At 46.8% G+C, this 16,525-nt stretch overlaps 1 protein-coding gene across 1 annotated transcript in view; it reads left to right on the forward strand.

Moving 5' to 3' along the window:
* The window catches only part of PCNT (pericentrin), a 111,506-nt gene that overhangs the window by 81,880 nt on the left and 13,101 nt on the right, over window positions 1–16,525 (forward strand). The window contains exons 32-42 of the mRNA XM_090271091.1: window positions 629–820; window positions 3,686–4,405; window positions 5,256–5,358; window positions 6,411–6,565; window positions 7,405–7,599; window positions 8,353–8,532; window positions 9,184–9,379; window positions 10,442–10,664; window positions 11,006–11,156; window positions 12,097–12,780; window positions 15,758–15,966. Of these exons, the coding sequence (XP_090127217.1) occupies window positions 629–820; window positions 3,686–4,405; window positions 5,256–5,358; window positions 6,411–6,565; window positions 7,405–7,599; window positions 8,353–8,532; window positions 9,184–9,379; window positions 10,442–10,664; window positions 11,006–11,156; window positions 12,097–12,780; window positions 15,758–15,966 (3,008 nt within the window). The remainder of the gene's footprint in view (window positions 1–628; window positions 821–3,685; window positions 4,406–5,255; window positions 5,359–6,410; window positions 6,566–7,404; window positions 7,600–8,352; window positions 8,533–9,183; window positions 9,380–10,441; window positions 10,665–11,005; window positions 11,157–12,096; window positions 12,781–15,757; window positions 15,967–16,525) is intronic.

A 16,525-nucleotide genomic window follows, 5' to 3' on the forward strand; every position in this document is an offset into this window, starting at 1 on the left:
GCTGGGCAATTGGGGATGCAGTTTCCAATGGGTGGCTCTTGCCAGGGAGGGGAAGTGAGTCTGCAGTTTGTGGTGGCCTGGGGCCCTGACCCATTTAGGGTCCATAGAATCTCAAGGCAGTGAGATTAGGCTGGGTTTTGCTCTTTGTACAATTTTAAACTTAATTGCTCTAAATTATTTAAGCTTTTTAAAACACTTTTTTTTTGATAGGGAATATTCAGTGATGTGGAGCTCAATCTTGTGTTAGACATCTAATCAAATGGTTTATCTTTTATCAACATTTCCAGTGTAAAATGTTTCAAGCTCTTTTTTTAAAAACATGGTTTAAATTGTGTTGGAGCAGAACTCTTGAGGATTCACTGCCTGCCTCCCCCATCGGCTCACGGTTCTGTGTTGAGCGGACCCCATTCTATCACAGCTGCTGCCTGTGCCCTCAGAGTCCTCAGCTTCCAGCACATTTTGACCCGTTGTGGTTTATGAGCAGGCAGCAGGTCTGCATGCAGCTCTGGTCTCATGCTTCAGGGCTTCCAGAGCCTGCAGCCACCCACAGCTGGCCTCCCTGCACTGTGGCTGTCGTGTGTTTAACATCGTCTTTACGGCATCAACGTCATTTTTCCTCCTATTGCAGAGTCCTGTGAAGGATGAGCTGCAGTCTGCCAAAGCCCCGGCATCCATCTACCACCCAGGTCGCCACAGGCAAGACAGCGTGATGTCAGTGCTCATGGTTTGCCAGAGGCAGCTGGAGTCTGAGCTACTTCTGATGAAAAACGAAATGCACTTGAGTGCCAAGGACCATGGCAAAGCATCAGGGACATTGAAGGTACTTGGCCCCCTTTCAGGAGAGACGGATGGAGCCAACCATGAACAATATTCTCTGTGGCATTTTTGCTGCAGTGATACACGCACAGCGTCAGTTGTAGACAGTGACATGTTCTCTGAGTCCATCATATTCTCATAGATGTTCAGATTTGTTTTGAAATTTCCTATATGTTTCATTTAAGCATTATCTAGGAGCTAGTTTTGATTTGCGTTTCCCTAGTGAGTAGTGATAGTGGGTATCTTTTTATGTGCTTTTTGGCCCTCTGTATATCTTCTTTGGAGAGATATCTGTTCATGTCCTTTGCTCATTTTAAAATCAGGTTGTTTGTTTTTGTTAAGTTTCTTGCTTTGTTAATATTTGCATAGAATATTTTTTTCTATTGTTTCACTTTGAACCTATTCATGTCTTTGGGTCTGAAGTGAGCTTCTTGTAGATAGCATATAGTTATATACCTGGGTCATGTGTTTATTCATTCTGTCAATCTCTACCTTAGATTAGAAAGCTTTCATTTACATTTAAAGTAAATACTGATAAGGAGATCAGGAGGGATGTACTGTTGTTATTTTGCTATTTGTTTTTCTATGTGCCTTATAGGTTGTTTTTTTTTATTCTTGGTTTCTCATTTTCTTCATTACTATTTTCTCTGTATATAGTTGATTTTTTTATAGTGAAATATTTTAATTATTTCTTATCTCTCCTTTTGTATATTGTATAGCTGTATTCTTTGTGGTTACCATGAGGATTACACTTAGCATCCTAACATTATAACACTCAGATCTGAATTTATACCTGCTTAACTTCAGTAACAAAAACTCTTCCTTTACAGTTCCTTCGCACCCTTTACAGTTTTTGATGTCTCAAAATTACATTTTTATGCCCCAAAACAAACTAATAATTCTTTTAAATGCATTAAACTCTTAAATTACGTAGGAAATAAACGGGGAGTTAAAACTAAAGTTATAGTAATACTCTTTTAGACTAATATTTTCTTTAACATATTTAAATTATGATGAAAACAAAATGTGGAGTTACAAACCATTGTTGTAGTAACATTAGCTTTTATAATTGCCCATGTATTTACTCTTATTGAGATCTTTATTTCTCCATATAGTTTGAGTTACTGTCTAGTGTCTTTTCATTTTACCCCACAAGACACCCTCGAGTATTTCTTGCAGATCTAGTTGACAGTTTTTTATTTAATTTTTTTAGCACTTTGAATGTCACCCACTGTCCTCTGACCTCCAACGTATCTGATGAGAAATGTGCAGATAATCTTACTGAGGATCCCTTGTGTATGATGAGTCATTTTGCTCTTGTTGTTTTTAAAATTCTCTTTGTCTTTTGAACGTTTGATTATAATGTGTCTCAGTGTGGAATTCTTTGAACTCATCGTACTTGGAGTTTGTTGAACTTCTTGGATGTTTACATTCATACCTTTCATCAAATTAGGGAAGTTTTTAGTCATTATGTCCCCAAATATTCTCCCGTCTTCTCTCTCTTCTGGGACTCCGACAGTGAGTGTGTTGATCCACTTGGTGGTATCCCACAGGTCCCTTGGGCTCCATTCACTTTTCTCGATTTTTAAAACTTTTCCTCAGACTCAGTATTTTCCATTGTTCTATCTTCAAGTTCACCAATGTTTTCTTCTGCCTCTGCAAATCTACCTTTGAATCCCTTTAGTGTAATTTTTTAAATTTCAGTTATTGTAGGTTTCAGCTCCATAATTTCTTTTTGGTTTCTTTTTAGGTTTTCTGTGTCTTCATGGATGGTTCTATTTTGTTTATACATTTAAAAAAATTTTTTCTCTACATCTTTCTTTAGCTCTTTGAGCATTTTTGAGACAATTCTTTCAAAGTCTTTGTCTACTAGATGTATAAGGTCTTTTTCCTGGGTAGTTGCTGTTGATTGTTCATCTCCTCTGAAGGAGCCATACTTCCCTGTGTCCTTGTATGTATGCCATGTGATTGTTTTTTTGTAGTTGTTGTTGTTGAACACTGACCATTTGAATATACCTGGCAAACCTGGAAATCAGAAATCTCCGTCTTCCTCAGGGGTTGCTGTGTTTTTGTTTGTTTGTTTGTTTTTAGTGTGTTTGCTGTAGGCGGTCTCTGTGCTGAGGACCAGCTTGAGGTGACAACTTCAGCTCTTCTCAGATCTTTTCCTGGACACACATAGTCACTTTCTGATTTCCTCTGTATATGTAATTGATTTTGAATGTCCAAGTTTTTAATTTCTTCCCAAAAAGAAAAAATGCAGGGGCAGAAAAAAGGAATAGCCCTTTAAATCTTCTGGTTTTCACTTCAGCCAGAGGAGTAGAGGCTGCAACCATGGCCTCCCACCTCTCTCTGCACCTCTGTGATCAGAAGCAACAGTGGGAGCACAGATCCCCAGTGCTTGGATAGTAGTGTCCTTTTTGCCCACCCTGACTTCTGCAATGTGTGTATAAGCCACATCAGGAATACACACAGCGCTGGCTACTTCTTCTTGGGGTGGGAGAATAGGTAGCTGCCATTCTTCTAAGGGGTGAAATTGACCCAGATTGACTACAATTTACATTCCAAGCCTTCCTCAGACAGTTATGAACCTTCAACAGGCTCTGGAGTTCCAAAATAGTTACATCAGACAGGATTTTGCCACTGTAGTTGATGTCCTGATGGGGAGACTTTTAGGCACAGATCTTTAAGGCTTTATTCTGTCTTTTGAGAAATTTTAAAAAGTTAAAATCTTGAGTCTAGAGGAATAAAAGTGCTCATTGCAGAATCTCATTGTTAAATGCTCAGTCTCTAAAATTGGCTCATAAAACTATCTAAGACAGATGTTACACTGTGTAATGCAGTTATTTTATTTATGCATGCTTTGTCTTAGGAAAGACTACTGGAAGATATTAAGCTGCAGAAAGTTGATCTCATTACTCAGGTGAAACAGCTGCAAGAAAAACTGAACCGTCTGGTATATTCTATGAACCTCCAGAACATCAAGACAGAGGATTTCAGCTCTGAAGAGCCATTGGCATTCTCTCATATTTTAGAAAACAGTTCGAGGGCTAGTTCCACTAATGGTGAAGAAACTGACCAATCATCTCTTGTTGATGCAATTAATATCAATAAAATCCCACGGGATCTAACTGACATGATTGGAAATCAAGAGTCATTGATAAAAAATGAAATGTCAAATGTTCCCTTGGAAGACAAGGTAGATTTGCAGGATGGGTCACTTTGTTTACAGGTGAACTTGCCTAGTAGCTCTTGTGACTTAACCTATACCGAGGAGGCTGAGCCCAAGAAGAATGCACTCAACGTAATGGACCTATCCTCCTGGAGCTCTCCTGAGGTTGTCAGGAAGGACTCAACGCTTGAGACCCTGCCCAGTCTGCCCCTGACACCCTGCTTGGACGCCATGAGCCAGCACAGCCTGGATACCTCCCTGAGAGACAGAATGGGCCCCTCACTGCTCCAGGCTGACCAGTCGGGACTTCTTTCTTCCCTCGGGGGGTCAGCGGCCGTAAAAGCCCCTTGTTGGTCAGAGTCGTCATTGGCCGCAGACAGGACTCCCTCTGCTGACTATCATGTGCATCATACAACTGTGGTAGGTTGGCTTCCCGGGTGCTGTCCTGGTTCAGTGTCTAGGGTACCAAGGTTCCCAGTATGTTCCCATGGGGCTGTGTCTGCATGGCCATTGTGTCACAGCAGCAGCCATTGTTGGCTCACCTCCTGCAGGCCTGTGGGCTGGGTCTGGGCGAGCACCTCATGGTCCCCTGGTCAGCTGTGTATAGGGAGTGTCAGCTTTCTGCAAGACTTACCTTAATCCACTGTAATATGCACATTTAGACCCTTGAGTGGTTTTTGAAAATATATGCGAAGTTTTGTTCTTCTCAGAAGTTCACCCCAAGACTGTTTCTTAGTGCTGACTTCAAGAAGTACAGTCATAAACTCGTCTGTATGTGTCGTTTGCATATGGGTTCTTTGTTTAGAATATATTTTTTAGATGTATTTTTAGTTGTGTTGCATATTTAACAGGTTCCGCATGTAATGCTAATTAATTTCAAGAACACTTCAGTTTATTATTTTTGTTATATTATGTCTTTCCTAGCATGACTTTGATATTTTGTTTATCTTGAGTTAGAGAAAATGAAAAGTAAATTAGGGGATATGTTTTATTTGAAGCATCTATGTTGTACTATTTCATGTACAAATATTATAATCTGAAATATTTGCTAGTGACTTTTAAAAAATATTTCTAAAGAACTGTGGATGAATTTGATTAAATTGTTAGAAGCATGTGACCTTAATATACCCATAAGCTTTGAACCCTTTTGCTTGGGTTCTTTGTGGGAAGATAAATTCAGGTCTTAGAAAGTTTCCATCTGGGGAGTTCAACTCCATGATGTAATAAGTTGCTATTTTATAAACACTTAAAATTCTACCCATTTTAACAGGAGAAAGATGTTGAGGATTTTATCATAACATCTCTTGATTCTCAAGAAAAGTCAAGATTACCTCCTCTTGAGTTAGAAGGAAAAAGCAGTGGAAGTGAAAACAGTGAGTTTGTCATTATTTATTTATTTATACAGTTTCAGAGTCCAGAGAGCACTGAGAATTCCTGTACGTCCTTCACCAATTCCCCGGTGCTAACATTTGCCTTGTTTGCTGCGTGTGGTGCCTGTCTCTCTGTCTCTATTTCTCTCTGCCTTTTGTGTTTGAACATTTCTTGGCCTGTTTGAAAACCTGGACTACTCAGCAGGGCTGCCTGAATGGCCCTCTGGAAGCCCAGTGCCGAGGGGCCTTGCCAACAGCCCCCCAAAATTCTCCCTGCCCCAAGCTGGGTGCTGGTGGGAAGGAGCAGCCAGAAGATCTGAGGCTGCTTTCCTGTTGGGTGCCCCCTCCATTTTCCAGAGCACATGCTTCCACCCTCCTGCACTGCAGGGCTTAGGAATGGATCAGGGGCCTACACTCTACTGATTGGTTTTGAATTCTGATTTAAGGCCCCTCTCTCGTTAGAGGTTCCTAGAGCCTCTAATTCTGGGGTTCCCCAGTCCTGCTGGCTAGTTTTAGGGCTTTTCTACCCCTCACTCCACACCACATATCTAGGCCAGGCACGTTCACCTTTGTCTGATGAGACACCTGCTGCTTGTCCAACTGCTCTCAACCTGTCCTTGCTGTTACCTCTCACTTCCTGCCCTCCCATCCTCTCTGTCCTCAAGGGCCGGAATCTTGCCCTGTCTTTACCCCCTCCTGGGGTTTGTATATGTCTGTTGGCTACAGCACTTGGCTCTGCACAGTCTTGCAGGTTTGTTCTGTCTTTTGGGGATGAGGAAAACACATCCACATCTGTATAAAAATGACTGAAATATCCATAAGGTTTATGTTAAAATCATGAATATTAACATTTTAATTGTGCAAAATACAGTTTTTCTTAGTGCATGTAGTTCTCATCTAATGTTTTTTTCAGGGAGAGGATTGCAGTCATAGCTCTTCGGGTGTTTTGGGGCCCAGCCTCACAGGCCAGTGGGGGGGGTCTGACACTCCTCTGCACTCTGCAGAGCATCCATAGACATGCAGTTTTAGACCCTGACTTGGTGGTGTGTTTTTAGGTAGTGGCTCTGGCTGTGGAGAGATACTAAACCAAGGTTCGAGAGAACATGAAGCTCCCACGGCTAGTCCTGCAGCGCCACCCCCTGCCTCAGGAAGCTTCCGACAGCCACTGGAAGCTATGAAGGAGAGGGAAGCCCACGCGAAGCAAGTTAAGGTAATGGGCAGTGGTGGGCTCCGTCTCTGGTCCACTCTAACTGCGCCATGGGCCTTGGAATGTGGCATGAGGATCACGCTTTGCTTAGACAACTCAGCTTCAGCTCCCTCCTACCTTTTTATGCTTCATGTAAGTGAGGAGTGTACTGGTGCTAACACCAGCTTCTCCACGAGGACAGCTCTAGAAAGCCGCCTTCCTCCTCTCTCAGCCTCTTTGGGCAGGACACAGATGGCTGTGTGCGTGTCCCAGTTTCCCATTGCTTTATAGTGAAGGACCCTCTCCTGTGCTCACAGAACCCTGCAGGCAGGGATACAGGGCACGTTGGAGACTGTTTCTCTGCACCCCATGTCTTGGGGCACTGGAGGGCCAAAGTGGTCAATAGCTGTCCTGGTGCCATCTGTAGTACTTGGGACACATGTACATACTTCCCATGAGGCTTCCCTATAGTGTGGCAGTTGTGATCCCAGGAGAACCAGGAAAGTGCACAGAGTCTTCATGAACTATCTGCAGAAGTTGGCCCGAGGTCCTGCCCTGAGCTTCTCTTAGGCTTAGGGGAGGGATAGTGTCCAGATGGGATAGCTAAGTCATGGGGATTGTCCTTTGAGTGGCTTATACAGAAATACACTCTTTCAAAACCAGTTTCCTGCTGCCTCTGATGGTTATGGCAGAGGAACATTTGAAAACCTCATAGAACAGCAGGCTCTGCTCTTTGGTACAAAGGCCATGGTGAGTTCCATGCAGGCAGCCCCAGCGAGCGTTCACAGTGAGCACAGGACAGTGAATGAATGAGGACTTTCAGACTGCTTTTCCTTCTTTCTGAAATGCTTGTCCTGTTGTAGGCTTTGCTGCAGATGGTGTATGACGAGAGCCACCACATCCTGGCCCTGTCCGAATACCATGGATACCCCAGTGCACTGAGCAAGGGCGAGCCAAGCGCCCCCATCAGGCACTTCCTGAGGGGGGGCCAGGGCCTATTGGAGACAGTGCCAGCTCTGAGGGGGCACATGACCTCAACACCTCAACAGGGAGAGAAGGTACAGAGGTGTTTATGTAAGAGAAGAAAAACAGTGGGCTTGGACTTATTTGAGGGAATTTCTTTGCCAAATAAGCCGGAATAGGGAACAAGTGGTGGTCAGTGGTGGCAGGAAGACCATGCTCTTGACCAGCGACCCTCTCACTCGCATTCCTGGGCACCAGCCGCGTGCACACCTGTTCTAAGCCCTGTAGGGCAGCGGGGGCCTTCAGCAGGTGGGTATGGGGGCCGTGCCTGAGCCCATAGAGTCTCAGTGTCCAACCTGCCGTCAAGGAGCCAGGGGGGCCAGGAGTGGGGGCAGCGCAGAGGTGAGGGTCAAATGTGACCCATGTTCAAAGGGAGCCGACCTGCCACGGGCTTTGGAGAGAGCAGTGAGCAGGACCCTAGGCTGGACCTGCCGGGGAGAGGGGCCAGAGCAGGTGGCCTGAGGGTGCAATACCCACATCGTATGCATGTGCACACATACCCCCACCCTGTGCAGTCGTGTGCACTGGCACACACACACCCAATGGCACTTCCGGCCTCAGGGCTGCCCCAGAAACAGGGCCTTGTGTTGGAAAAAGAGGTTTGCCCGATGACTTTGCTTGACCTTATTTCAACATCATCTTCAGTGGCTTCTTCTCTGCTTAGATTGCAGCATCGGCCTTTTGTGCCCGAGACGGTCCTGGGTCCTCATGTGTCTCCTCTCCTGTCAGGGTGACTCCTGTTTTAACCTGTAGACGTATCTGTGTAAACACTGAGCTGCTTGTTCCAGTTGCAGGAACCTTCTGATACCTGCCTCGACTGGAGAGGGGAGTTCCTGCAGGTCGTCCAGGGGACATTTGAAAAGGAGCGGGAGATGCTGACGATGGAGCTGCAGCCACAGCTCTGCGGCTCTGGCCCCAGGGCCCATGGTGCCCTGGTGGAGAGGCTGCAGAAGGTGGTCCAGGAGCAGGTGAGCTTGGGCCGGGGTAACCTTAAAGCTTAGCCCTGTTTCACCTGACCTGGGAGCATGCCACTGACTAAGAGGAAACCCTGTTTCAGACCAAGTGTAACACTCCATGTTTCCGCATGGATTCTACAACATGGAAGGAAAGTCCAGTGCCCCTACCCTCCTTTATACCTCACTCTATTCTAGAAATGACTGGCCTTTCCTTGAAAGCAAAAGCATTTCCAGGCCGCCCGGCCCCAGGTTATGAGCACTGAGCCCAGGCTTGGAGGTCGGGGTGTCGGCACTGTGAAGGCCTTAGGCGTCCTGTTGCCACCAGTTCCCTTGTAAGAGGGCACAATTGCAGACGCGGGGTGCGCGGCAGGTCAGAGCAGTCCCTGGGCACCGGCCAGGCCTAGAGACCGAGACCAAGGTACTGGCGATGGAGGGTCACTCATGTCCTTGGCGAGTACGTTCTTACCCCCAGTCGGACTCAGAGTCAGCGGCTTATAACAGCAACACTGGAGGCTTGAGTGTGTGGAGGGTGGGCTGATCCTGTCCGAAGCCCCCAGAACTTGGGACATGCTCCCTTTTCATCCTGTTTCCCAATGGGGGTGGGCTCCCCCTCCTTGCAGAGCCTTTTTATCTGACTGCTGGTCCTCCTTTGCCCGGCTCCAGGGGGACCTGCAGGAGAAGTCCTTGGAGCACCTGCGTCAGTCCGACAGGAGCAGCCTGCTGTCCGAGATCCAAGCCCTGCGAGCCCAGCTGCGGCTGACACACCTGCAGAACCAGGAGAAGCTTCAGCAGCTGTGCACGGCGCTGACCAGCGCGGAGGCCCGCGGGAGCCGGCAAGAGCACCAGCTGCGCAGGCAAGGTAGGCTCAGCCCCGGAGTCCCAGCCCTGAGAAACCTGCCCACCTGAGGTTCACCTGGTGGGTAAGGTGGCACACAGGTTAGCGAAGCCCTGCTGGACTGCTCAGAGCTGGATCTGGTGGCAGCAGTGACGTCCTGGTTTCTCCAGGTCCTGAGTACAGGGACTGTCAGCCTCCTCACCAGAACACTGTGGCTGCAATATTTCTTGGTACATAAGAACTCTGCGTAAAAACCACGCTGAGAGACCAGTCAGGGCAGAAGCTTTGCCAAAGGTCCCTGTAGATGGTTAGAGGGGGCTGATGTCTGAGTTGGTGTGCTGGGCCCCAGCAGGATCATGTCTGAGAGAGTCCCTAGAGCTTGAGCTGGGCTTGAGTTGCTGTTGTAGTTTGTACATTTAGTCTTTGGGTTGTTGTTTTTTGTTTGTTTGTTTGTTTTTTAATATAGACACTCAAATCACCTGTGAATAAAAAAAACATTTTATTTTTCCCATGTACCCCCTTCTCTTGCTGACCATGGGTCAGGCCCATGAGCAAGCCATGAATGGAATGCCTGGCCCTGCTCCTGGCTGCAGGGGAAGTACTCTGTGTCTGACTCTTAAACAGGACATTAGCTCTGGTCTTCATAGATGCCCTCTGCCAGCTCTGACAAATCCCTTCTCTTCCTAGTTTTGGGAGCTAAATGATAGCCATCCAAGTCTCTCTAGGGGAGCAGTCTTGCATTATGGTTGTGAATTGCTACAGGGCCCGAGAAGGCATGTGGCCCATCCTGGGAAGCCACGTTGTGTTCACATGGCCCATGTGAGTCATGCACACTCTCTGCCCATGAGTTTGTGGGTGCTCCCAGCCAGTAGGGAGAGTCCTGGTGCCATGCGTGATGGAGGAACCAGCAACAGACAGAAGGAATCTGTCCCTGAGTGTCCTGGCTTTATCAGAAGCAGCAGCTTTTAGGTTACAGAAACTTCATTCTCCCTATCCTCTTACTGGCTGTTTATAACTGAATTATCTGTATAGCTCTCTTTGGATTTGTGAATAATGCTATTTTATGTTCTTTAATCTCTTTCTTAGTTGAGTTACTGGCATATAAGGTTGAACAGGAAAAATGTATAGCAAGTGATCTACAAAAAACTCTCAGTGAAGAGCAAGAGAAAGCAAATAACATCCGAAAGCTGCTGGCAGTGGAGCAGAACACAGTCAAAGCTCTGAAATCTGAGCTTTGTGAGTGTAAACAGGACAACGAGAGGCTGCTGAAGTCCCTCAATGACGTGCAGAAGGAGGTTCTCCAACTGAGGTATGGCACTGCCTGTGATACGCAGCCCACCAGCCCCCAGGCTGTCATCAGACCTTTTGCTGAATAAATGGAAGTTACGTAGTTTCACCACATCTTTCTTGGCAATGAAGAAACAGAGCCTGCATTGCCCTGACTTGTGTGGCATGCTCGGTAACTGTTGGACAAAGGCACCCTGATCCCGTGGGTTTAGAGCAGGAAGGGGGGACTGAGCATGTGTGCAGATATGAGGAAGCAACAGGGCTCACCTGCCTCATCCTGGAAGCCCCCGCCCTTGGGGGCTAGCCCATGCCCCTTTGGAGCATTGTGCACCGTGGGGCATGATGGCCTCTTTCCTCACTCAGGTCCATACTGGACAGCAAGGAGAATGACCTGAAGGCCACGCTTCAGGAGCTAGAGAACGAGCGTGGGAAGGAGCATGCCCTGCAGAGCCGGCTGGAGCAGGAGCAGCTGCAGCAGCTGCAGAGGGAGGGCCAGAACTCCAAGGCCTTGGAGGTGAGGGGACCCGCGCTAGCCTAGTCACCACACTATCCAGGGATGGAAAATGGGGGGTGGGGGGGTGTTCTCTTTGATGCTGCTTTTATTCTTATTGGGGACAGTGAGCCTTGGTGAGAGGGTTTTTGAGACAGCGAGGTAGGGCTGCATCTTTGGGTAAAGCACCCAGCAGCTTTACAGTGACAGACTGTATGATGATCGTGATGCTGGCACTGTGCCGCTCAGGGCCCCACCGTCTCTGAGGGTAGATGCAACCTCCTCATTTTACTGGCCTTCTGCAAGAGGCATAGCATCAGAAACCCATGTCGACTGGATAAATGGCAGTGAACCGGCTCCTATGTGTGATGTATGGCATGTGTGTGAATCGGTGTTTTGTTCGGCAGCTTGATGACCACGTTTTCAGCAGGTGTTCTATAGTCCTGGGCAGGCTGACCATCAGTTCCCCACTTAGAGTGAAGCCGTCCGTAGCACAGATCATGGTTCAGCACAAACTGCATGTATGTGTCTTCTAGTGTCCTGGGTGCTGTGATTCTAAGGAAGGGAAAATGAACCCAGGTGTGTGTGTGCGTTTACTTAAAAAGGTAACAAAAATTATTATACAGTTGACCCTTGAAAAATATGGGTTTGAACTACATGGGTCCACTTCCATGTGGTTTCTCCTGTTGACCACTGTTCATTTGACTGGGGCACTTCAAACCTGCATTGTCCCGAGGATCATCTTTGCAGCTGGGGATCGGCATGTGCAGAGGGCCGACTATAGTTACATGCAGATTTCCGACTTCAAGAGAGGTCAATGCCCCTAATACCCATACGGTTGAAGGGTCAGCTGCACATACCTCTTTCATTCACAGGGTAAATGTGTATAATTGCTGGGCAGGAAAACTGTTTAGATACTTTACTCCTGATTTAATTTTTTTTATCTTATATTTCCTGTATTCAGGAGTTAAGAATAGCTTTGGAGAAGCAGTATGCTCAGAATAACCAGCTGTGTGTAGCATTGAAACATGAGCAGACAGCAAAGGACAACCTTCAGAAGGAGCTACAGATTGAGTCCTCACGCTGCGAGGCGCTGTTGGCGCAGGAACGCAGCCGGGTCTCTAAGCTACACCGGAACCTGGAGGCTGCGCAGGGCCGCTCCCTGGAGCTGTCTGAGGCCTTGCAGCACGAGCGAGTTCTGACGGAGCAGCTGAGCCGTCGGGCGCAGGAGTCCTGTGCTCACCAGGAGACACAGGCACACCGTGCTCTGTTGCGGAAGCTGAAGGATGAGACGACCCGGGTGGCAGAGCTTCAGGCTACTCTGGAGAAAGTGCAGCAGCACGCTGTGCACGCCCAGCAGCAGCTGGAGGCTGAGGTGCAGAGGCGCTGTGCAGAGCTCGAGAGAGAGAAGGAGGTGAGTGCCAGGCTGAGGTCCGCTGTGCGGGCCCTGCGGACCCCCAAACCAGAGCTGAGCTGTGATCGGGACAGGGAGAGGGAGAAGCCCACACAGCTGCAGGCAGAGTTAGAGCAGTTACACTCGAGGCTGGCAGAGCAAGGATTCGAGGACACAAGGAGAAGAGTGGAGACGAGGCAGAGCCGGGCAGACACGGACAAGTGGAAGAAGTGGCAGAGAGACAAGGAGAAACTGGTGAGAGCCGCCCTTGGCCAATGTCAGCACTTAGCAGTCAAGTTGGTAGGGTTAGGATGGCCCACAGGATGGGGGGGTTGTTCTGGTCCCTTCTGTTAGGCTGGCCTATACGGTCCTCCTCCGTAAACAAGGCCTTTGGGATTTTAACAGGCATTGCACCGACTCCCGACTCTAGATCACTTCGAGGAGTATTGTCACCTGTGAGGAGTGTTGTCACATATGTTCAGTCTTCCCACCTGTGAAATTGGAAGGTCTCTCCATTTATTTAGGTCTTCTTTAATTTCAACAATGTTTTATAACTTTCAGATGATTAGCTTTGCACTTCTGTTTAATTTATTCCTGAGTATGTTATTTTTATTGCTGCTATAAATGGAATTATTTTCTTAGTTTACTTCAGACTGTTCTTGCTGGTGTACGGCAGTCCAGTTGACTTTTTGTATGTTGATCTTGTGTCCCCCAACCTAGCTGTACTTGTTTGTTAGTTCCAGTTTTTTTTTAATGGAGTCTGAGATTTTCCATATACAGGATCATGTCACCTGCACATTGACATAATTTTATTTCCTCCTTTTCTATTTGGTGTCTTTGTTTCCTCTTCCTCTCTGCCCTGGCTGGAGTATATGGTGCAGCATCGATGTAAGTGGTGAGGGACCCTGTGCCTCGTTCCTGATCATGGTACAGCACCCAGTCTTGTCCTTTAAGTGTGATGGGAGCTGTGGGATTTTTGAGATGCCCTTTATCCAAGGAAATTCTCTTCTAGTCCTAGTTTTTTCAATCTTTATTATTTTTAATCATGAGACTATTGGATTTACTTTTTCAGTCTTTTGAGATCTGTTGTTTTTGTACTTTATTCTATTGATATGGTGTATTACATTGATTTTCTATGTCAAGCCATCCTTACTTTCCTTGGGACAGATTGCGCCTGATTTCGATGTATAATTCTTTTCATTATGGTGCTGGATTCAGTTTGCTGGTGTTTTACTAAGGATTTCGCATCTATGTTCAGTAGGGACAACGGTCTGCAGTTTCCCTGTGGTATTTTGGTTTTGATAGCAGGATGATTTGGGCCTTACAGGATGGGCTGGGAACACCCTCTTATTTTTTTGATGGGGCTTAATTTTAGATACATTTTATATCAACCAAAAGCCTTTGTTGCTGAGGAAATATCCTTTTTCTAGTTATGGATTGAAATTTAGTTTGACCTCTTTAAAAATATTTTTTTAATACTTAGAAAAAAATACTTCCACAGTTTCTGTTTTTGCAAATTATTTTATTAAAAGTTTTTTTTAATGCACAATAGACACTAACAGCCTGGTCTTTCAGTGGTTAGCCTGCCATAAAACAGTTGAGAAAGGAATATGTAAGAATAAAACATTAAGTTTCTAAATGTTATAAGGATAAATAATATTCCAAATTCTATAAAATTAGTTCTGTAAGTTAATATGAGGGAAGTGATTAATGTTTTTAACAGCTTTACTGAGATACAATTTATATACCATTGAGTACACCAATAGAAATGGCACAGTTCAGTGGTTTTTGGTACTTTCAAAGAGTTGTGCAACTCATTATGACAATCACTTTTAAAACATGCTCATCACTCCAACATGGAGCCTCGTCCCCATGAGCAGTCACTCCCCTTTTGCCCATCTTGGCCCCTGGCAACCACTAATCTACTTCCTGTCTCTAGATTTGCCTCTTCTGGATATTTGTAGACGGAATCATACAATTAGTGGCCTTTTGTGTCTGGCTTCTTTCATGGTATTTTCAAGGTTTGTCCATGTTGCAGTGTATGTCGGTCTGATTAATATTTTTTACTGTGTTAAAAAAACAGATGTCTTGGAACGTGGAGTCATTTGGAGGTGGGGCAAAGTGGCCAGGAGTCGTCCCCAGTTGTTTTGTGGAGGCGAGTGGAGTGAAGCCCCTGGGTGGGCCTTGGTGACTCAGGACCCCCAGAATGCATTTAAGATTTTGTGTGTGAGTGTGTGTTGGCCTTTTTTCCTCTGGGAAAAGGGGTCTGTAGCCTTCGTGTGCTTCTCAAATGTCCTTTCCAAACCACATATAAAGTTTTCAGCCAGTGTTTTATTTAATTTTGATATTTTTATGCAAAACTGAGTGTAAGATGATTGCTTAAAAAGTGTAATTACAAAGAAATGTAACTATTCTTTGTGATGCGCTTAAAGGGTGAGTCTGTAAACCCCACACCTGATGGCCCTGGCCCTGTGGTCCTTGCTGTTCAGGGGCTGGAGCTCAGGTTGGGTTCTGGGCTCCAGAGGTTCTGTCCATAGCTTGGCAGAGCTTTGTCTGCAAGTCTCTACACAGACTTTCCTTCCCCATGAGGAGGCCCTTCCACCCCACGCTCTTCTTGCTCCACTGCCTCTGCTCACTCTGGTTACCACCCGAGGGCTTAACTCTTCTCCCAGTGGAGATGAATCTGCGTGCGGGCAGGGAGTGCACCCTTGCTGATCAACTTCTATGGCACCTCCTTGGTAGAGGGCATTATACCAAGGGGGTTTCCACTTCATGAGGCCCCAAGGCAACCCTAGCTTCATGGTGTGCACATGTGTGTGCATGTTCTGTGTGTTTGTGCATGTGTGTTCACATGACTGTTTTCCTGTACATGCACATGTATATTGAAGTTGGGGGATCAGAACGTGGGCCTGTGAGGCCTCATCCTGCATGTGTCAGTGTCCTGGCCCCTCTCCTTTGTACCCCATGCTTACCTGGGGCCTGTGAAAGCCTGGCTGTTCTCAGAAATAAGCACAAAACCTCAGCCCTGAGACTCTCCTGTGGGATCGGGCTGTCTCTGAGGCACGGGCTGTCCTGACCCTGTGTCACACTGGAGCACCCACTGTAGAAATCCCGTGGGGGTGGTGTGCAGGACAGCCCAGCCCCCAGATCTGCCACTGGGGGGAGCCCTGTGGTGCAGGGTGAGGCTTCTGGAATGTGTGTGGTAGTGTTTTCCGCTTTGCGTTCACTGCAGAGAGAATTAGAATTGCAGCGTCAGCGCCATGAGCACAAAATCAAGCAGCTTCAGCGGAAGATAAGGGAGCCGGAGGCCAGGGAGGTGGCATGCCTGTCCCGGGAGTCGGAGTATCTCCGAGAGCAGCAGCAGGGCCTGGAGACAATTCGGCAGCAGCTGCTCTGCATGGCAGAGCTGCTGACCAGCTTCATCAGCCAGACCACAGACAGGTCAGTTGTGGAGAACCAGCGAGTTCTGTGTGACCTTGCACCTTTCACGTAAAGAATAATTCTGAAGCTTTAGGAGGGTCTGCAATCTCAGATCCATGTCTTAACTATTTCTTGTCCCACGTGTTTGGCTGAGTTAGGGGTAGCACTCTTTCATATTCTAATATGACAGAAAAATCCAAGTTTCTTTTAGATTGGGTTTCCCCACACCCCGTTGTAATTGGTTTACCATCTAGAGGGTATAGGCCCAATGCCAGCCCCCACCTGAGTTTGCCATGCTGGGCAGTTATGGTGTCCCCCTCACCTGAGGCTCTGGGGCTGCCGTTCACACGACCAGAATGCATTTCACAGTTGAGGAGCCAAGACTGAGTTGTTTGTTTAAACAGAACAGTTACACTTGCCCTTTTCTGTATGCATAGAAACTAAGCACACACAGTTCTCCTGTCTATAGTTAGGGTTAATTTATAGAGCCACATTCTTCTAATAACTGACATAATCCCAGTAGAAAGCAGCAGTAGGAGGTGAAAATGCTGAGGGAGGCTCAGTGGTTAGTGGCCAGAGG

Source organism: Furipterus horrens, unplaced genomic scaffold, assembly GCF_987537825.1.
Source record: "Furipterus horrens unplaced genomic scaffold, mFurHor1.1.pri manual_scaffold_1, whole genome shotgun sequence".
NCBI classification, from domain to species: domain Eukaryota; kingdom Metazoa; phylum Chordata; class Mammalia; order Chiroptera; family Furipteridae; genus Furipterus; species Furipterus horrens.